The sequence below is a fragment of the Miniopterus natalensis genome, chromosome 1 (genome assembly GCF_054644295.1).
Source record: "Miniopterus natalensis isolate mMinNat1 chromosome 1, mMinNat1.hap1, whole genome shotgun sequence".
Taxonomy (NCBI): domain Eukaryota; kingdom Metazoa; phylum Chordata; class Mammalia; order Chiroptera; family Miniopteridae; genus Miniopterus; species Miniopterus natalensis.
This window is the reverse complement of record NC_142081.1, coordinates 48959339-48975832: the sequence shown is the minus strand read 5'-3', so window position 1 is coordinate 48975832 and position 16494 is coordinate 48959339. Positions and strand designations below refer to the sequence as shown.

The window sequence follows — 16494 nt, the reverse complement described above, 5'->3', positions numbered from 1 at the left end:
AGTGGAAGAAACAGTGAATGACTACTGAAATTTGTCCTGAGGCTCAGCCTCTTAATCATTTGGAGACAGCCAAATCTGAGAATTATCTGCAGCAGCAAAATTCCACAAAAGGTGGATGGTATGAGTGTTAGGGTGCTCCAGAGAAAGAGAACCAATAAGATAGCTATAAATTTCCCATATTTAATAAAAATTATTAATCTACACATTCAAGGTCAACAAATTCCAAGTAGGATAAACTCAAGGACTCACACCCAGACATATCATTGTAAAAATGATAAAATCCAGACATAGAAAATGTTGAAACCATCAAGAGAAATATGTCATGTATGTTGTCATGTATAAGGGAACACCAATAAGATTGTTCACTGACTTCTCATCAGAAAAAATAGAGGCCAGAAGAAGGCAACTGTCCTGATTCAGTAATGCTAACTCTATAAATCACAGGCCTATAGAGCTGCAGCCCCAGAAAAGAACTTCTACATATGTATTTACAATCCCAGCCTCATTTCACAGGCGAGGAAATCAATGGCTACAAGTCACACAGGTGCAGAAAAGTAGCTCCCAAGTCTCCTGACAGCTGGTCTAGAGCACCACTCTGCATTTGTTCAGATCTAGCATCACAGGTCCTCTTACATTTCTACCTAAGCTTTTTGAATTTTAAATAACCATATAAAAACTGAATTACTTAATACTTTTAACATACTTACTTGTAAATAATGTAAAAATACAGAAACAGGAAGTATTAAGTATATATTTGTCTTTAAATATATCTCCTACCTCAGTAGTACATGTGAGTGAAGTTATTTTCTTCCAAGCAATTGATACTTTATCTTTGTTTAGTACCTTTAAATAATAGGCACTTACTACAGAAGTGATTTTATGTGCAAATAATGTATAGACATTCTACCCATAATTTGATTTCCCCCAAAACAATTAGCTTTTTAAAAGAAAAGCACACCAAAAAAATTTAAAGGCTCTGGATTCCTCTGCTGCTAAATCATTGTTGAGCTGGAAAAATAAAGCTTATTCTACCAGGAATCTCAAGTTAGAATTTCTCCAAAGTGCAATTAAAGAGAAGAGTGCCATTTCAGAAACGACTACTCAGTTCTCTCACCAACATCCACAACTGCCTTTCCAAACAGTTAAACCAGGTCGAAAGAGTCCAGAAGAATTAGGCTTCAATATGAGGCCATCATGTACTCCTAAGACATTAATAAACCAAAACATGAAATACTGAAATCAAAACAAAAGATGAGTACTTGAGGCTAATTATCATACAGACTGTTGGTTCCCTGTTATATCCCTCCTTCTATAAAGCTAATAAAGGGAAGATTTTTATTGCAAAGAACATTTTATTTTATATATCACTAGCCATGAATGTTTGTCATTAGTTATTACATAAATGCTCCCTGGTGCCATTACTCAAGTGGCATGATAATTTTATGTTCTCAATTCACTTTGTATTCAGAGTTTTCATAATTTACCTAAGTACATCTATCAGTCAAGGTTTAACATTGAGCTGCAATCTAGCATCCATATTACCTGGTGTTTTGCAGATAGTAATGTAGAAGAGATGTGTTTTTAGTCACCTTTTCATTTGAGTCATCTTATGTAAAAAATACATCAGTAACTCAGTCTAAGTCTCTAAAGGAGATTTTCCAATGAGCTTATAGAAATGGTTAAACAGTAGGATTGTCAGAAACAACTTCCATGTCCACATCCTCTTGTAGTTTCTGTACCATTTTGTCTTCCAGCTGCTTTCCTTTGCCTTAAGGAAAAAAAAAAAGAAACATTTTTTAAAAACTTTATCAATTCAGTGTGACTTTACGGAACTCATCAATGCTTTATAAAAGATCTTGGATGTTTTCAAATACATTGGACATTTCTAAGATACTTAAGAATAGCAAATAAACTTACAAAGATCTTATAATATGCTATGCATTAAGTAAGTGTTCTACTTACATTTGTTCATTTCACCATCAAAACAACCTGCATTTTATTTTACTTTTTTATTTACTAATTTGAAAGAGAGGGAGAGAGAGTGCGAGAGAGAGAACATTGATTTCTTGTTCCACTTATTTACAAATTCAATGGCTGATTCTTATATGTGCCCTGACCAGGGATCTAACCAGCCTTGGCATATCAGGATGACACCCTAACCAACCGAGCACCTAGCCAGGGTACAACCTGCATTTTAAAGATGAGAAAAGTTGAGGCATACAGACAAATGAACTTGTCCAAGGTCACTCAGCTGGTAAGTCCAGTAAGTCAAAGTGATGGAATTTGAAGCCTTGCCCTCATGGATCCTTGGTCCCTGCTCCAAATACTGTACTACCAACCTCAGAGGCTTACCTAAAAACTTAGATAACAATGATTCATTCCTATTGTTTTCTGGCCATCAGTTTGTATCACCTGTATATGAAACAAATGCTCCAGAATTCTATTCTTTTAATAAAATTTGGTACAAAAACCACCAGGGTGAAACTTTAACAAAAATCTACTCAACATGTGCTTACAGAATTTGACCTTTACTAAGGTTTAGGCACAGAATCATTCAGAAATCAAGTCTTAGACTAAATCTCACCAAAATGTCTCTCTCTTTAAGCAGTCTGCATAAGTAAGTACATTATGTGACAGACTGTACTTGCTGCCAGCTGAGGAAGACTGGTTTTCTCGAACCCCACAAAAGAAACTATGCACACAAACAATTGCCCAAATGAGTGACTATCAATAAGTTACATAAGCACAAAGAGAAGGATTCAATACAAAACTATAGTTCTCACACTTACATTATCAGAATTGCCTACAGAACTACTTAAAGACCAGAGGCCCAGATTCAAAGGGCCTGAGCCTCTGTATTTATGCTAAGATCCCCAAGTAATTCCCATACTACACAGTCTGAGAACCAATCTAAGATAGAACACTGTCCTTTACTAAAACCAGGTATGAGGCAAAATTATCTAAGAAAGTCCTGGCCAGTGCGGCTTAGTGGTTAAAGGGTCAGCACGAGCACCAAAGGGTCTTGGGTTTGATCCCCGGTCAAGGGCATGTACCTGGGTTGCAGGTTTGATCCCTGGCCCTGGTCAGGGGTGTGTAGAAGGCAACCAATGGATGTCTCTTTCCCTCCCTTCCTTTCTCCCTCCCTTCCATTCTCTCTAAAAATCAATGGAAAAAATATCCTTGGGTGAGGATTAACAACAACAAAAAATCTATGAAATTATTACTCAACTCATTTTGATTAACTTAGAGAGTTACCTTACATAAAACAGGATTTTATTAAGGAGAGAAAAAAACATGTGAAAAATGGACTGAAACTGGAATATACACTGAATAAATTATATTTTTTTACCAAGTTATATCATAAATACTGAGATAACATTTACATGAAAAATATTCACCCTTAAAAAGCTGGTTGATACCCAATTACATAGACCACAAAAATGTAGATTTTTTTCACCTCTCTATTTAAAGCAGAGAACTCCTATGCAATGCATCACTTACATGCAAAAGGGGCCCGGATGAGATGGATGTTTTGCTTGACTTCTCTGATGTCCTGAGCTTTCTGTAATTCCTTATTTTTCTTCAACCTAGGGTAAAACCATTAAGGCCAAAATTTCAGTTACTAAAACTTTAGACATTAATTCAAATTTTTAAAAATAAAATTTATTAATAAATAAGCCATACTGATGAGGAGTGGGAACTCAATTATTTTCTAGTTCCCAATTAACTTAAATAGGATTCCTACACTGAGAACCTGTTCATTCACCGTATCCCTAGTGCCCAAATGGAAATAAACTGAGGATTCAATATAGATTTGTGGAGTGAATGAAGGAATGAGACTGAAACAAGAAATTAAATCTCAGAGATCAATGTCTAGTATACACACGTAGTGCAAATCTTTTCTACAGCCTAGATCTTTTCTCAAACAGAGAAGAGTCTCTGTTACTTAATTTCTTTAATCATTCAGTAATTACAAGTGCACAAACTCATAAGACATTCAACAAAAAAACTAACAGACTTATTCTCAAACATTTAGGCCCTTTTTCTGTGGCGCTTTAACAATCTTTCAAAGCCAGAAGTTGTTGGGGCATGCTTCTTTTCTATGATGGACTGCCAAAGAGACAAGAATTAAAGTAAATATGGAAAACTGCTAATAGAATATACAAGAGTTCTTTATACTAGCCTTGCTAGCTTTTGTAAGTCTGAAGTTATGTGGGAAGAAAGCGCCTCTACATGTGTACTAGTAATTATTTTTGCAAAAGTTACTCGGTACATACAGTCATACCTGTTCATTATAAATTTAGCTTGGCGTTTCTGTTTGATCTCTTCAACTCTCTTCATTGCATCGACTAGAGAGAAATTCATAAGAGTTAGCCAATTATTCACATTCAAGCAAGAGCTTTAACAATCACCTTACTCTTTATTCTGATTTATAAACTGAGTAAACAAAAAATTCATTTCTAAAAATCCCAACTTAAACAGCTGAGGAAGGTAGTACCCTTTGCTGATATCACTGTTAACTATCTTTTACAAGCTATCACTTCTCTAACTTTTATTTTGCAAAAGCTTTTGCTACTAAATTTTCCTTCTATGATGAAGGAACCCAATGCTTTTCAAATTTTATTCTACAGAGAATTAGCAACTAATCCCATTCTTAGCTTGTGACCTCCATAATAAATAAAAGACAGTACCTTTCCAGTCATAAAGACCAGGTTTTCTTCAAGTATCTGGGATATAATCTGCACATTATGAATACTGGTAAAATGAACCAGTCAATCAATTTGCCAATTCTCAACCACTAAAATCCAACTGCTTTGGAAAATGTGTATAGGAGATGAGTCCAACTAGGCTCTAGTACTTATATCAGCACTGTCCAACATAAGATACACCACATATGCAATTTTAAATTTCTAGCAGCCACATTAAAGAGAAAAAAAGGGAACCGGTCAAAATTAAATTTAATGATATATTTTGTTTCACCCAACATATCCAGAATATTGTCATTTCAAGATGTAATCAATATAAAAAATTGTTACTGAGACATTTTATGCTTGTTTTCATAGTAAGTCTTCAAAAACCACATGTACTTTATATTTACAGCACATCTCGATGCAGACCAGCCACATTTCCGTGCTCAGCAGACCCTGTGGCTAAGTGGCTACCACACCCAACAGCATACTCCCAATCTAGCTTCTTAAAGTATAGTCTGTGGAGCTGAAGAATAGCAAGATATTCAGTCTTAAAGTATCACCCCACAATACACTAATTAGTGACAAAGGGCAAAACATGAACTTTATAGTGTAGAAACCTGGCAGATACCCCCTTAACCAAAGATCAAAGTTAGCACTGCCAGTAACAGGACTAATGAACAGCAGGTGCCTCCTCACATGACAGTGACAAAAACTCCACATCATGTCAATGGTGTTCCTGCCAAATGTACATTATCTAACCCAATTAAGGAATTTTAACCAAGCACCTGGCCTATGTTCTTCAAAATGATCAATGTCATGAAATATGAAAACAAACTCAGAAACTATTCCAAATTGAAAGAGACTAAAGAGACATGACATGTACTATTCTAACAACTTTTGGCATAAAAGATATTGAGACAATTAGAGAAATCTAAACAGGTCTAAGATTAAATGATACTACTCTATCAATGTTAATTTCTTGATTCTAATAACTGCATGGTGGTTGTATGAGAGAATGTTCTATTTTTCGGAAATACATATTAAGCTATTTAGGGACACAGGAGCGCATTTATGCAACTTAAACAGTTCAGAAAAAAATTACAGAAGAAAGGAAGAGAGAGAGGAGAGGAAAAAAGAAAAGGCAAAGGCAAATTTAATAGAATATTAACATTCAGGAATCTAGATGAAGGGTATCAGAGAATTCTACTCCTGCCACTCCTGTTTAGTTTGAAATTATGTCAAAATAAAAACTTTTTTTTAAAGTGTAGGCTGGGGACCAGCAACATTGGCATCACTGGGAGTTTGTTAGAAATGCAAAATCTTAGACCCCATCCAGACACACTGTTTCAGATCTGCATTTCAATAAGATCCCCCAGAAGGCCCTATGGTGCCTCTGGCATTAAGATGATGTTTATGTAAATAACTCTAAGACAATGTCAACTCTAAATCTGCACATGCTGTGGCTCAGAATTAATAATACAGGATGGGGCAAAAGTTTACAGTTGTTTGTATGGAAAACAACACAATAATTAAAAAGCAATAATAAAACAGAATAAACTCTGCGTTTCACATACTCACAACTATAAACCTACTTTTGCCCCACCCTGCATGCTTGATATGTAACTTTTTTCCTTCTTTCTTTGCCTTTCAGCAACAAACTGTAAGGGCAAGTTCTAGAATTCAGAAGCATTTCCATACCCCAAAGTTACTCACAAGGGAAATAAACACACAGGTGGCAGGTAAATCCTTTCTAAGAATAAGACTGCATTTCTGGATATTTCAGAAAACCAAAAAATCTTAAACATAAAAAGCATCTGACAAATATGAAAAATTGACCTGCAATACAGAGACATATTATGGATAAAATACAAATTATTCTTCCTATTATTACTGCTTTCAAAGTTCTCCTACTGCTGTTTCTGTGGATGTCAGCATCTTAACAAAGGTTGCTCAGTCCACATCTTCACACAATTTGATAATGTAAGCAATAAATATAAAACTATTGTCAATAGGCTAGTTTATAGACAAGCGAATATTAAAATAAGGAGTGTGGGGAATCAAGAAATCTTTTAGAGGAATAACATTTTGTTCTGGAACACTACTAATAGCTATTAACTGTATAAGCCAGCAGGAAGTAGTTTTAAGTTCCAAACAACTCATACTGTCTACCCAGATCTTTGGAAAGTCTATTTTTAAGATCCCAGTATGTAAGGAAAACGGGACCTGTGCAGGGAAAAAGTACTCAACAGAACACCACTTCTTACAGAACTTGCAGAGTATAAATGAGTGGGGCAAGGGAATAAGACGGTAATCATACCTGAACCAATTACCACCAAATAGAAGTGATGAAATAGGAGTACCCAGTAAAATGCACCAAGAGGACAGGGACTATGTGCATCCTCGTCATCTTTGCAGGCTAGAGTTAGGGCTTATTGCTAAAGTATATGAAGTCTTACAGAACACAACAGTATTTCTAGCAATCAATGTAAATAACACAAAACCAGCATGGAGGGTCATAGTAACTGAATATCCACATATGACTAAAACAAGATATGCACCTCAGTTTCAACATCAACCTGATTAACCACTAAATAAAATATGTCAGGGTGATATGCAGCTACTACCTTCAGGTAGTAACAAAAGAGAAAATAAAGACCAAAATGAATTAAAACTCTATGGGGTCCAGAATTGCTTTAGGATATTCCAATAATGTCCTTGACAAGAGTGCCTTTTGGGATCAATTTAAGAATCATATGAAAAATGTGTAACTATGTCAGGTGACGGATGTTAACTAGACTTGCTGTTGTGATCATTTCTCAACATATACAAATATCAAATCATTATGTTGTACAGCTGAAACTAATATAGTGTTATATGGCAATTATATCACAATAAAAAAAAAATCCTATGAAGTTATTAATCTCTTTAGAAATCCTTGAGTTTGAATCATTGTGATTTCCTTACCAAATAAACCCAACAAAACCAACTGCTTTTCAGAAAAGCTCTTCCTCTAATTACAAAACAAAATTTTTAAAATGTCTAAAAAAATTTTTTAAAGGAAGAAAAAAGAAAACACCAAGGGGCAGAATACTTAGTGGTGTGTGCAACAGCCAATTCTAAAACTGGACTGATTTCTCCACACAGTTCAGGAAGGTAAAGCTTTAGAGGGTGTCAAATACCACCACAAAGGCCCACAACTTTTCAAGTCTTGTGACTGACTGAGGAAAAGGTGTTGAAAGGGATGCCCTGTCTGTGCTCCATTAACAGAGGAAAAAAGTTTATAGAATTCTAAGTGTTAGGGACTTCTAGTTAACAAACTACATCACTCACAACACAAGACTAGAAATGGCTAAAGACTCCACAGTGGGGAGAAAGGCAGAGCCAGGGGCCTCAAACACACACACACACACAGACATAGTAGAATCTACGAACTAGGCTAAAAACTCAATTTTACTACACGTGGGCTTTTTGTCAGTCTCTGCCTACTTCAGTAAAAACAAAGACAAGATATTATTGCTTTTAATTTCAGTAACCTATAGCTTCCTTTACCTAAGTTAAGCACTTAGAAGTTCTGATAGAAAATTTATAATTATCACCTTAAGTGCTGCACTTTTCAATTTTACCAAAGCACTCAATTTTATAAGGTATATAGAATACACTGTTTATATCCCTAAATCAAATTATCTAAACTTGTAAAGTGCACTAGGTTTTGTGTATATTTTAACTATGCCACACTCATCCAACAAGATATTCTCTATCTTTTTTCTTCTTCAGATTTTTGGATGTTTTATGTTTGGACACTTTAAATAACATCAAATTTAATAATTACATTATTTTTATAATAGACACATCAGCTACTTCTGGAAAGGATTTTGGGTAGCTTGTAATAAGACACAAATACAAAAGAATCATTAAAATGATAAGAAAATAAAAGCTAACTAATAAAAAAGAGAAGTAATTTAATATTTAAATAACAAAGTGACATTAAAGTTTTGGTACTATCCCAAACCACATTCTCCTGAAAATTCCTGGCATTCCCTGTGACTTACTCGTTTTATTCCACAGCTCTCGCTGGTATTTGACGGGTTCATTTCTACGTTTTTCAAATTCAAATGAATTATCCTGTAAGAGAGGGAAAAATATAGTTTTTACAGAGGTACAAAGGGAACATTTCATAAATTATTCTCTTTTTCACAAGCATCCCAAGTGTATTAAACTATGGACACACGTTAAGATTCCCCTGGGGTGATCCCAGAAGTACAAATTTTCAAACCTTTTCTCTTTTACACACCATGATGTATAAGGCAGCCCTACTGAAAACATTTCTCTATATCCGAGTGATTCTCGAGGGGAGGGGAGGGGAGAGTTCAACCCCCACCCCCCAGAAGAGGCATATAACAATCATGGGGATTATAAACAAATTGAAAAAGCTCCCCTAATTTCCTATTCCTAGATGAGAGTCACAGCCAGAAAACTTTGTATCAGGCTGAACCATATGAACTTACTATTTTTTATATAGATCAAAAAAGAGTAAAACATTGAGAATTTCATGTGGTTCAACCTAAGTACCTACCATGCTTATACATTTGAAGACCTATACACCTTTGTATTATAGCATAAAGGTATGAAACTACACATCTTCAAATCAATGTAGTGCTACTCTACATGGCATAAGCTTTGCCCTGAAATTTTCAGGTCCCTTCTAAATGTAGTTGGTGTTTTGACAGTTAATAATCCCATTTATCTTAAAACATGCAAAACAATTCTGGAAAAACTACAGGTATTTCTTGGTTTCCAAATCTACCCAACAGAGACATATGGAACAGCACTACCTCTGTATCTGGCTAGTTAATTTATAATACAACTCTATCACAATAACATCAGCAATGACAAGGTCACCAGCAAATGACTGGAGCTGGCATCCTTTCTTCACTCATACAGTTGCCACCTACATCTGAGGTGCTTGTATCTTCTCATCCATACTGAAAATCAGTTTTGTAACAGTAATTGTAATTTGGCCTTGCATCTTGTCAAAACAATATTCATTATATTCAGTGAAAACCTCTGGTGTTAAGGAAGCCAGCAAAGGGCTTCATGGCAATTGCTTAGATACTGCCTTTAAGGAGTAGGGAGATGGGAAAGAAATCGTGGGTTTGGGGGAAGAGGAAGTCATGGAGGGAGGGGACAGTTTAGATCTTCCTCCCGCAAGGGTAGCCTGTGCTGCAGTGATTATCTCCTTCCTCTGCAGGGGCTGAATGTGGACATGCTTCCCCAGATCCTTATGACCAATTCAGGAATAGCAGCAATATGATGACAGGGGCTCACAAGTGAAATTCCCTCATCCCCACTATTCCTCCTCACACCAATACTATGAACTAATTTCTCTGCTCTCAGACACAAAGTCCTGCTAAAAAAATCCATAAACTGATAAGTGAGTCTATGACACATCTCATCTGAGTCCTCACTGCTGTTCAGGAATCCTTTAATGAATCTCGTAACTTCCTCTCAAAATCCCTAAGTAGCAATTTCCAACTTCACCCCAATCCATTTAAATGATTTTCCCCTTTCTTTTCAAAAGCTAAAAATAGTTTTCTGAGAATAAGAAAAATCACTTCTACAAACTGGATTACAAATTTTTTTCCTTTTCAGAATTCTACAGATTTATGGTTTTTAGGATCATGTGAGAATTTTTACCATAACCAAATACAAGTAAGTCACCCATCAATCATGTTATAGGAAGCTTTGTTATAGTCAATTAAATCACATAACCCACCCCCACCCAAAAAAACCTGAAATTTTTACACTGTAAAAATTATACTCACCACTGTAAGCTCTTTACCAGCTGCTTTACGAAATGCTTTAGTCCACCTGACCTTGCGAGGATTGCGCTTCTTTTTAAAGTTTTTATGACACTTGGATTTACAAAACCTGAACACCTACAAAAGTTAAAATAGAAGTCAATATTAAAAAATTTTATATCATAGGACGTTATCCCTCGCAGACAAAATATACTGTAAAGTCTGAGAAATGACAATGTTTCTGACTCACAATTGCTTGTACTTACAATACCATTTAGAAATGTGTGGATGTGTCAGATTAAATGGAAATTGAACTATTTTTTTACTATCAAGCCTCATCACAACTAAAAGCTGGGGGGCCCTGAAAATACAGTTAAAAACTACCATTTTTATAAAATAACAGTAAAAACCCTATAATGATCTTGAATCAGGAATAGTTTTAATGAAAAGTCATTTATTTAAATCACTTCCCATTTCAGATTAATTCTCAAAATTCACTTTCTATATACCTCAGTGGGGGTAAGTTTCATCAAACTACTTTCTGAAATCTCCTTTGGTTCTTTACATCCTTGCGCAAAATAATTTCAGAAAGCAACTAAAACTGGTTATAGATTTGTTTTCTAAAATCTACTAGGAAGATTCGTCATTACCTTAATTCTCTACCTTCATCCTAAATGATGTGATCCGTTAATATTGCCTGCAATTTAATGATGCCTCAGTAATACCGCAATGTGCTCCTGAAATGGCTTATTGGGACTCATTGTGTAAGTCTAAAATGCATTATTTTGTTACTTTTGTCTTAGAACACATTACAATTTGTGTGTTACTAGAATATGAAGAGAAAAAGTAATTTTCTGAGTTAAATTGTCACACCTAGATGTTAGCCATTTTTAAAAATATGTCAAAATGAGGTATAAACATTTCAAACTAGGTAAGCCAAGGTAATACTTGTATATGTCACAAACCGAAAAACTTGTCATTTTATCTACACTTTGTTCTATGGGGAACTTGAAGCAGGTCATTGTACATACTAGGACATACTTTTCTTAGAAATGGTCAATACTAGGTTAATCTGATCTAAGCCCATACCTCCTGGAGAGCCCCTTTCTGAGAGACTTGAGTGAAAGTTTGTCTATATTTTTGAATTAATTTCAACGTAACTATAGAAAATAAGTACTACAGTCTCCTAGAGTAACTCACTATGAAACCATTATCAGTAAAATTTCTTTGAGCATTTTCAGCCCAAAGTATTATAACCTTTTTAAATAAAACCCTCCTATTTTTAATACCTACTAGATAACTCCTAGACAAATCCCCATTTCTGAGATATTTCTAATGAGGGATTTGAACTTGTCCTGGGTTTCCTCAATTCCAAAATGAGCCAATGGGAAGTTACAGGGAAGTCTACTTGAACTCCATACCTAATAGCCATTATCTGACGAGTACAATGAAGAATCTAAGAGACTGCAGTCATTGGAGATGGGAAGGGGATTCCATCAGCAAATAAGGTGCATCTACTATGTGTCTGATGTTGTACTAGGTGCTAGGGATACAAGAGTAAGTAAAACACAAATCCCTTCCTTGAGAACTTAGGCTAGCAAGTTAAGTATGATAAAGTCTCACTTTGTAATTAAGAGAGATTACGATCAGGCTAGGATATAAAAAAATGGGATAACGCTATATAAAATAATCATGTATAAAGTAATACGGACACACACAATAAGGTGATTAAACCTACCATGGGGTAGGTGGTGGATGGACTGTGTAAGACAAAGCTTCACAGACTCAAGTTTCCCTTTTAATCTAGTACTCTAGCATCATCCTCAGTCTTCAACCTGCAAAGGATCTATCTAATCACACCTCACTCAAAGTCCTGCAGCCCTTTCTTATTCCACTAATTAAACATTTATTAAGCACTCATTAAGGGTGTATGTATTTTTCCTGTTTGCAGACTATGTGAAATTATGGAGCATTATCACTAATTCCACCTTTAAGAAGCTGCCCAAGAAGTTTAACGGGGGAATTCTCTATGAAAGATGGTCTCAAAAACTAAGAGCATAAAGGCAGAAAGACCAGTTAAGAGGCTAGAAAAGAGACAAGTGCCTAACCTGGAACCGGGGCAGGAAAACAGAAAGAGAGCAAAGACTCCACTATCCTTTGCAAAGGCAGAATGAATAGCACTCTTAGTAACTAGATACAAAAGGTGCAAGATTCAAAGATGACTCTTACATTTATAGCAAAACTGTCTAGCAGATGACAGTGGTATTAACTCAGAGAGCAAAATGATCCAAAATAAGGAACTTTCTTTCAGTGGGCTCACTGTTAGGTACAAACAGGATTATCCTGTCAAGTGGAAAATTCAGACCTGGAGCTAAGGAGATACATATTTGGGATTCATCAACACAGATAAATGAGACACAGGCATATCTCGTTTTATTGCACTTCACTTTATGGCACTTACCAGGTGCTGCATTTTTTACAAACTGAAGGAAGACCCTCCACCAGCAAAAAGGTTACAACTCACTTTATTGTGGTGTTCGGGCACCGAACCTACAGTATCTCTTAGGGTATGTCTGTACTCTTTCTTCATTAGTGCTTCAGGGTTTCCACTACTTATTTCCCCAATCAATTTGCTCTGGATCCACTGGTCTCCCCTGTCCTTGCTAGGAACATAGACTTCCTCATCAACTCCAATTTCCCAAGTGTCTGCCAGATCAACACTCAACTCTAAGTAGCTCCCACAATCTGTTGTTCTAATCCCAACAGCCAACTGACAAGCATTGCTGGACAAAAACCATAAAATCATGATGACCAGACCATCTACAAAGCCATATTCCTCACTGTGAATTTGACTCCAACCTGACAATGACTCATTTTACAAATTTCTTTATCATGTTCCTGAGAACAGGTATTCAAAATCTTCTACATGCTCTTCTAAGTCCCCAAACATAGCTTTGGCCCCTCACCTTCAGTAAGAACCCTTGCTCCTAAATTAATGAGCTCAGTATCTTCCATCTATAATAGAGAGATGAGGCAATGAAGTAGGAACTGTAATTCTTCAGCATGTCAAAATCACCTCCTAGGGGTGATTTTCCAACTCAGTGGATCTGGTAGAAGCCAGAAATCTGTATCTTTTATATGTGCCCAGTGATCAGAAGCAAAATAAGACGTCAAGTCCTGAGAAACAATGTGCTAAAGAAACAGAGGAATAAGTTTCATTCTAATAGAAGGCAAATTCATGCATTATTCACAAACTCTTTCACGACCAGGTCTTAAGGTATATCTATATGTGTGTATCTTATATTTATAGACTAATCTTTTTGCATATAGCCTTATGTGTGTATTTATAGTCCTACCCCAAGCCTCTATCACCATCCACAATACAGAGACGTGATCGCTTCATTCCGTGCCTTTCCTTAAAACTGTTCACTGAACTTCCACCTAGAATGCCCTCTCCACACTTGCTCATGCAAAATTCAAGATCCAGGATAAATGTCATCTCCTTTCTAAGCCTCTGCATATACGACCCTCCCCAACTCACCTCCGATACTGCCTCCGTCTCCTATTAAGCTACATACAACATTCCTATCACCCTCTACACACAGTGGACAGTCCCCAGTCTTACTCATCTCTGTGCTACGCACCTTAGCGACGACGCCTGACCCGCCACGCGTTCAACAAAGTCTACCCAACTGAAGACCGTGCCCACGCGGAGGGGCCGCACTGCCCGACAGGCCCCAGGGTCCCCGCCGGGGCCGGCTGGGCTCGCTGCTAACCCTGCCGCAACCAACCTCGCCCAGGGTGGCCAGGTGGCCAGCTCTGTTGGGGACGCCCGCACGCAGAAAGGCCCCAAGCGGGAGGTCGAGGCCTGAGCTCGTCGCAAAGCCTCCGTCTCTCAGGTGCACGCGGGGATCCCGACCGAACCCCGCGGGCTCGGAACGCCGAGCGGGCCAGCTCTCAGGCCCGCGGGAGCGGCCTGGCCCCGGCCCCGGCCCCGGCCCCCTCACCTTGCAGTCGTTGCGGACGAACATCATGCCGTGGCCCGGGTATATGGGCCCGGAACAGAAGTAACACTTTTCTATACGCATGCTGGACGCGCGTGGGGACCCGCCACGAAAACGCCGAACTTGAAAGGAAGTGACGTAGCCCCGTCACAGGAAGTGATTCTCTCCGGCGTTCCGGGGCGACCGTCCTGGCTCCGGCGGGCCCCTGGAGGGCGACCCGAACTGACAGCGCCTCCGTGCGGCCGCGCCGGCGGAAGCACAGTCGTTTGGCGCAGGCGCAGAGCTGCAGCGTCAGCCTAGCCGCCGGGGCTCCGGGAGAGCGGAGCGTGCCTCAGCGCTGCCCGCCGCAGCCGCTGTCCCGCGGCGCCTGGCTTTCCTCCCTCCCGTACCCTGTGACCTGGGAGGTTTGCGCTTGGCGCTCAGAGGGCGTTCCCCGCGTCGGGCTGTGCCTGCGAGCTCGTTTTGTACCCCTTGCCCTCGACCCGGCCCCGGCCCCCCCGCCCGGCGTCCGCCGCGGAACCTCCGCCGCTTGGGGCCCTGCAACCGGAGCCGCTGTCTCGGAGGCTCGGTGAACTTTACCAGCAATTTTTAAAAACTTGTAGCGGTGTTCTCCACCTCTGCTCCTGCCCCCTGTAAACGGCATACGTATGTGACAGAAACAAACACAGAACCCAACGTCTCCGCGGGAAGCAGGTTGCTTCCCCAGGGCTCCCGCGCGCCTCCCAGGGACAGTCCGTCCCTTTCACGACGAGCCGGAGAGCTTCCGGGGCCTGTCCCCACTCCCTCTTCTTCATAACGCTAATAAGCATCCCAGTCACGCTTTCTGCGTTCTCTCTCCCCTCGTTGCCAGGTGAGCTCCCTGAGGGCAGAGGTGTTTGTCTTTTTGTTTACAGCTGTAACCCCAGTACCTAGAATCGGTCCTGGCTCATAAACAAGCGTTCAGTACACACTTCATCATCAACGAACGCATAGCATTCTTTTTCCTAGTTATGTGCAACTGTATGAAGGTATTCTAACTGGTTGCCTACGGATAAACATGTTCCCCATCTTTTGGCATAATTGCCATCTATACCGATACACTTTTTTTAAAAAAAAAAAAAGGTTTATATAGAACTGCTGGATCAGAGGATATGCACAGTTTTAAAATTTGGTAAATAATACTAAATGCCTTCCAAAAGTTTTTACCAATCAACAACCAATAAGATGCCTGTTTCACCGCCTCCTTATAAAAGGTGATTTTTGACAGTCTAAAGTTAGCTTTTTTCTATTTTTTAACTTGCGTTTAATTATGAACCAACTTGGAAATCTTTCCAAATGGTTGAAATCTTTCCTTTCTCTGAATTGTCTGTTTATACTCTTCAGTTTTCTACTGTGTTGTTGATTTTTAATAGTACTTTACGTATTAAGATTAGCCCTCTACTGATACTTAGAAATTATTTCCTAATTTATCAATATTTTAAATTTTGCTTATAGCATTTTTCCATGTGGAGATGTTTTATTTGCATGTATCCAGATTTATCCAATCTTTTATGGTTTTGGATAGTGTTTTTTATAATTTTTCTCCATTTTTACAGGATCATTTTTCACAGTTGAATTTGCAGCGACTCTGGAATTTACTTAAGTGTACATAATGACATAGGATTCCAGTTTGGGGTCCCACTCCGAACACCATATGTTGATTAAAGTATCATTTCCCCAACTAATTCAAAATGTCACTTTTCTATGGGTCTACCTTTGGACTCTCTGCTTTGTTTGATATATTTATCTATTTCTGTGCCTGTTACAAAGTATTTATTGTAATTTTTAAAAAAATAACTGGGTTTACCTGCAGTCCTCTCCCTCCCTTCCTGCAGCTTCTTATTCGTTGTTTCTCTGGCTATTCTTCACAGTTTATTTTTTCATTTAAATTCTAGCATCAGGTTGTCTATCTGCAAATACATGCAATTTTTCCTTTCATCTGGTATACTTACATTTATTTTCTCGTCTAATCATTTGACCAGT

At 38.1% G+C, this 16494-nt stretch overlaps 1 protein-coding gene across 1 annotated transcript; it reads right to left on the bottom strand.

Moving 5' to 3' along the window:
- Positions 1-1332: 1332 nt before the first annotated feature.
- On the bottom strand, positions 1333-14617 carry RSL24D1 (ribosomal L24 domain containing 1). Its single transcript, XM_016224898.2, has 6 exons — positions 14497-14617; positions 10514-10627; positions 8741-8813; positions 4286-4349; positions 3502-3587; positions 1333-1768 (listed from the first exon to the last, which is right to left on the bottom strand). Exons 1-6 carry the CDS (start codon positions 14575-14577, stop codon positions 1680-1682), a joined length of 507 nt encoding a protein of 168 aa, XP_016080384.1. The 5' UTR covers positions 14578-14617; the 3' UTR covers positions 1333-1679.
- Between the last annotated feature and the right edge of the window lie 1877 nt (positions 14618-16494).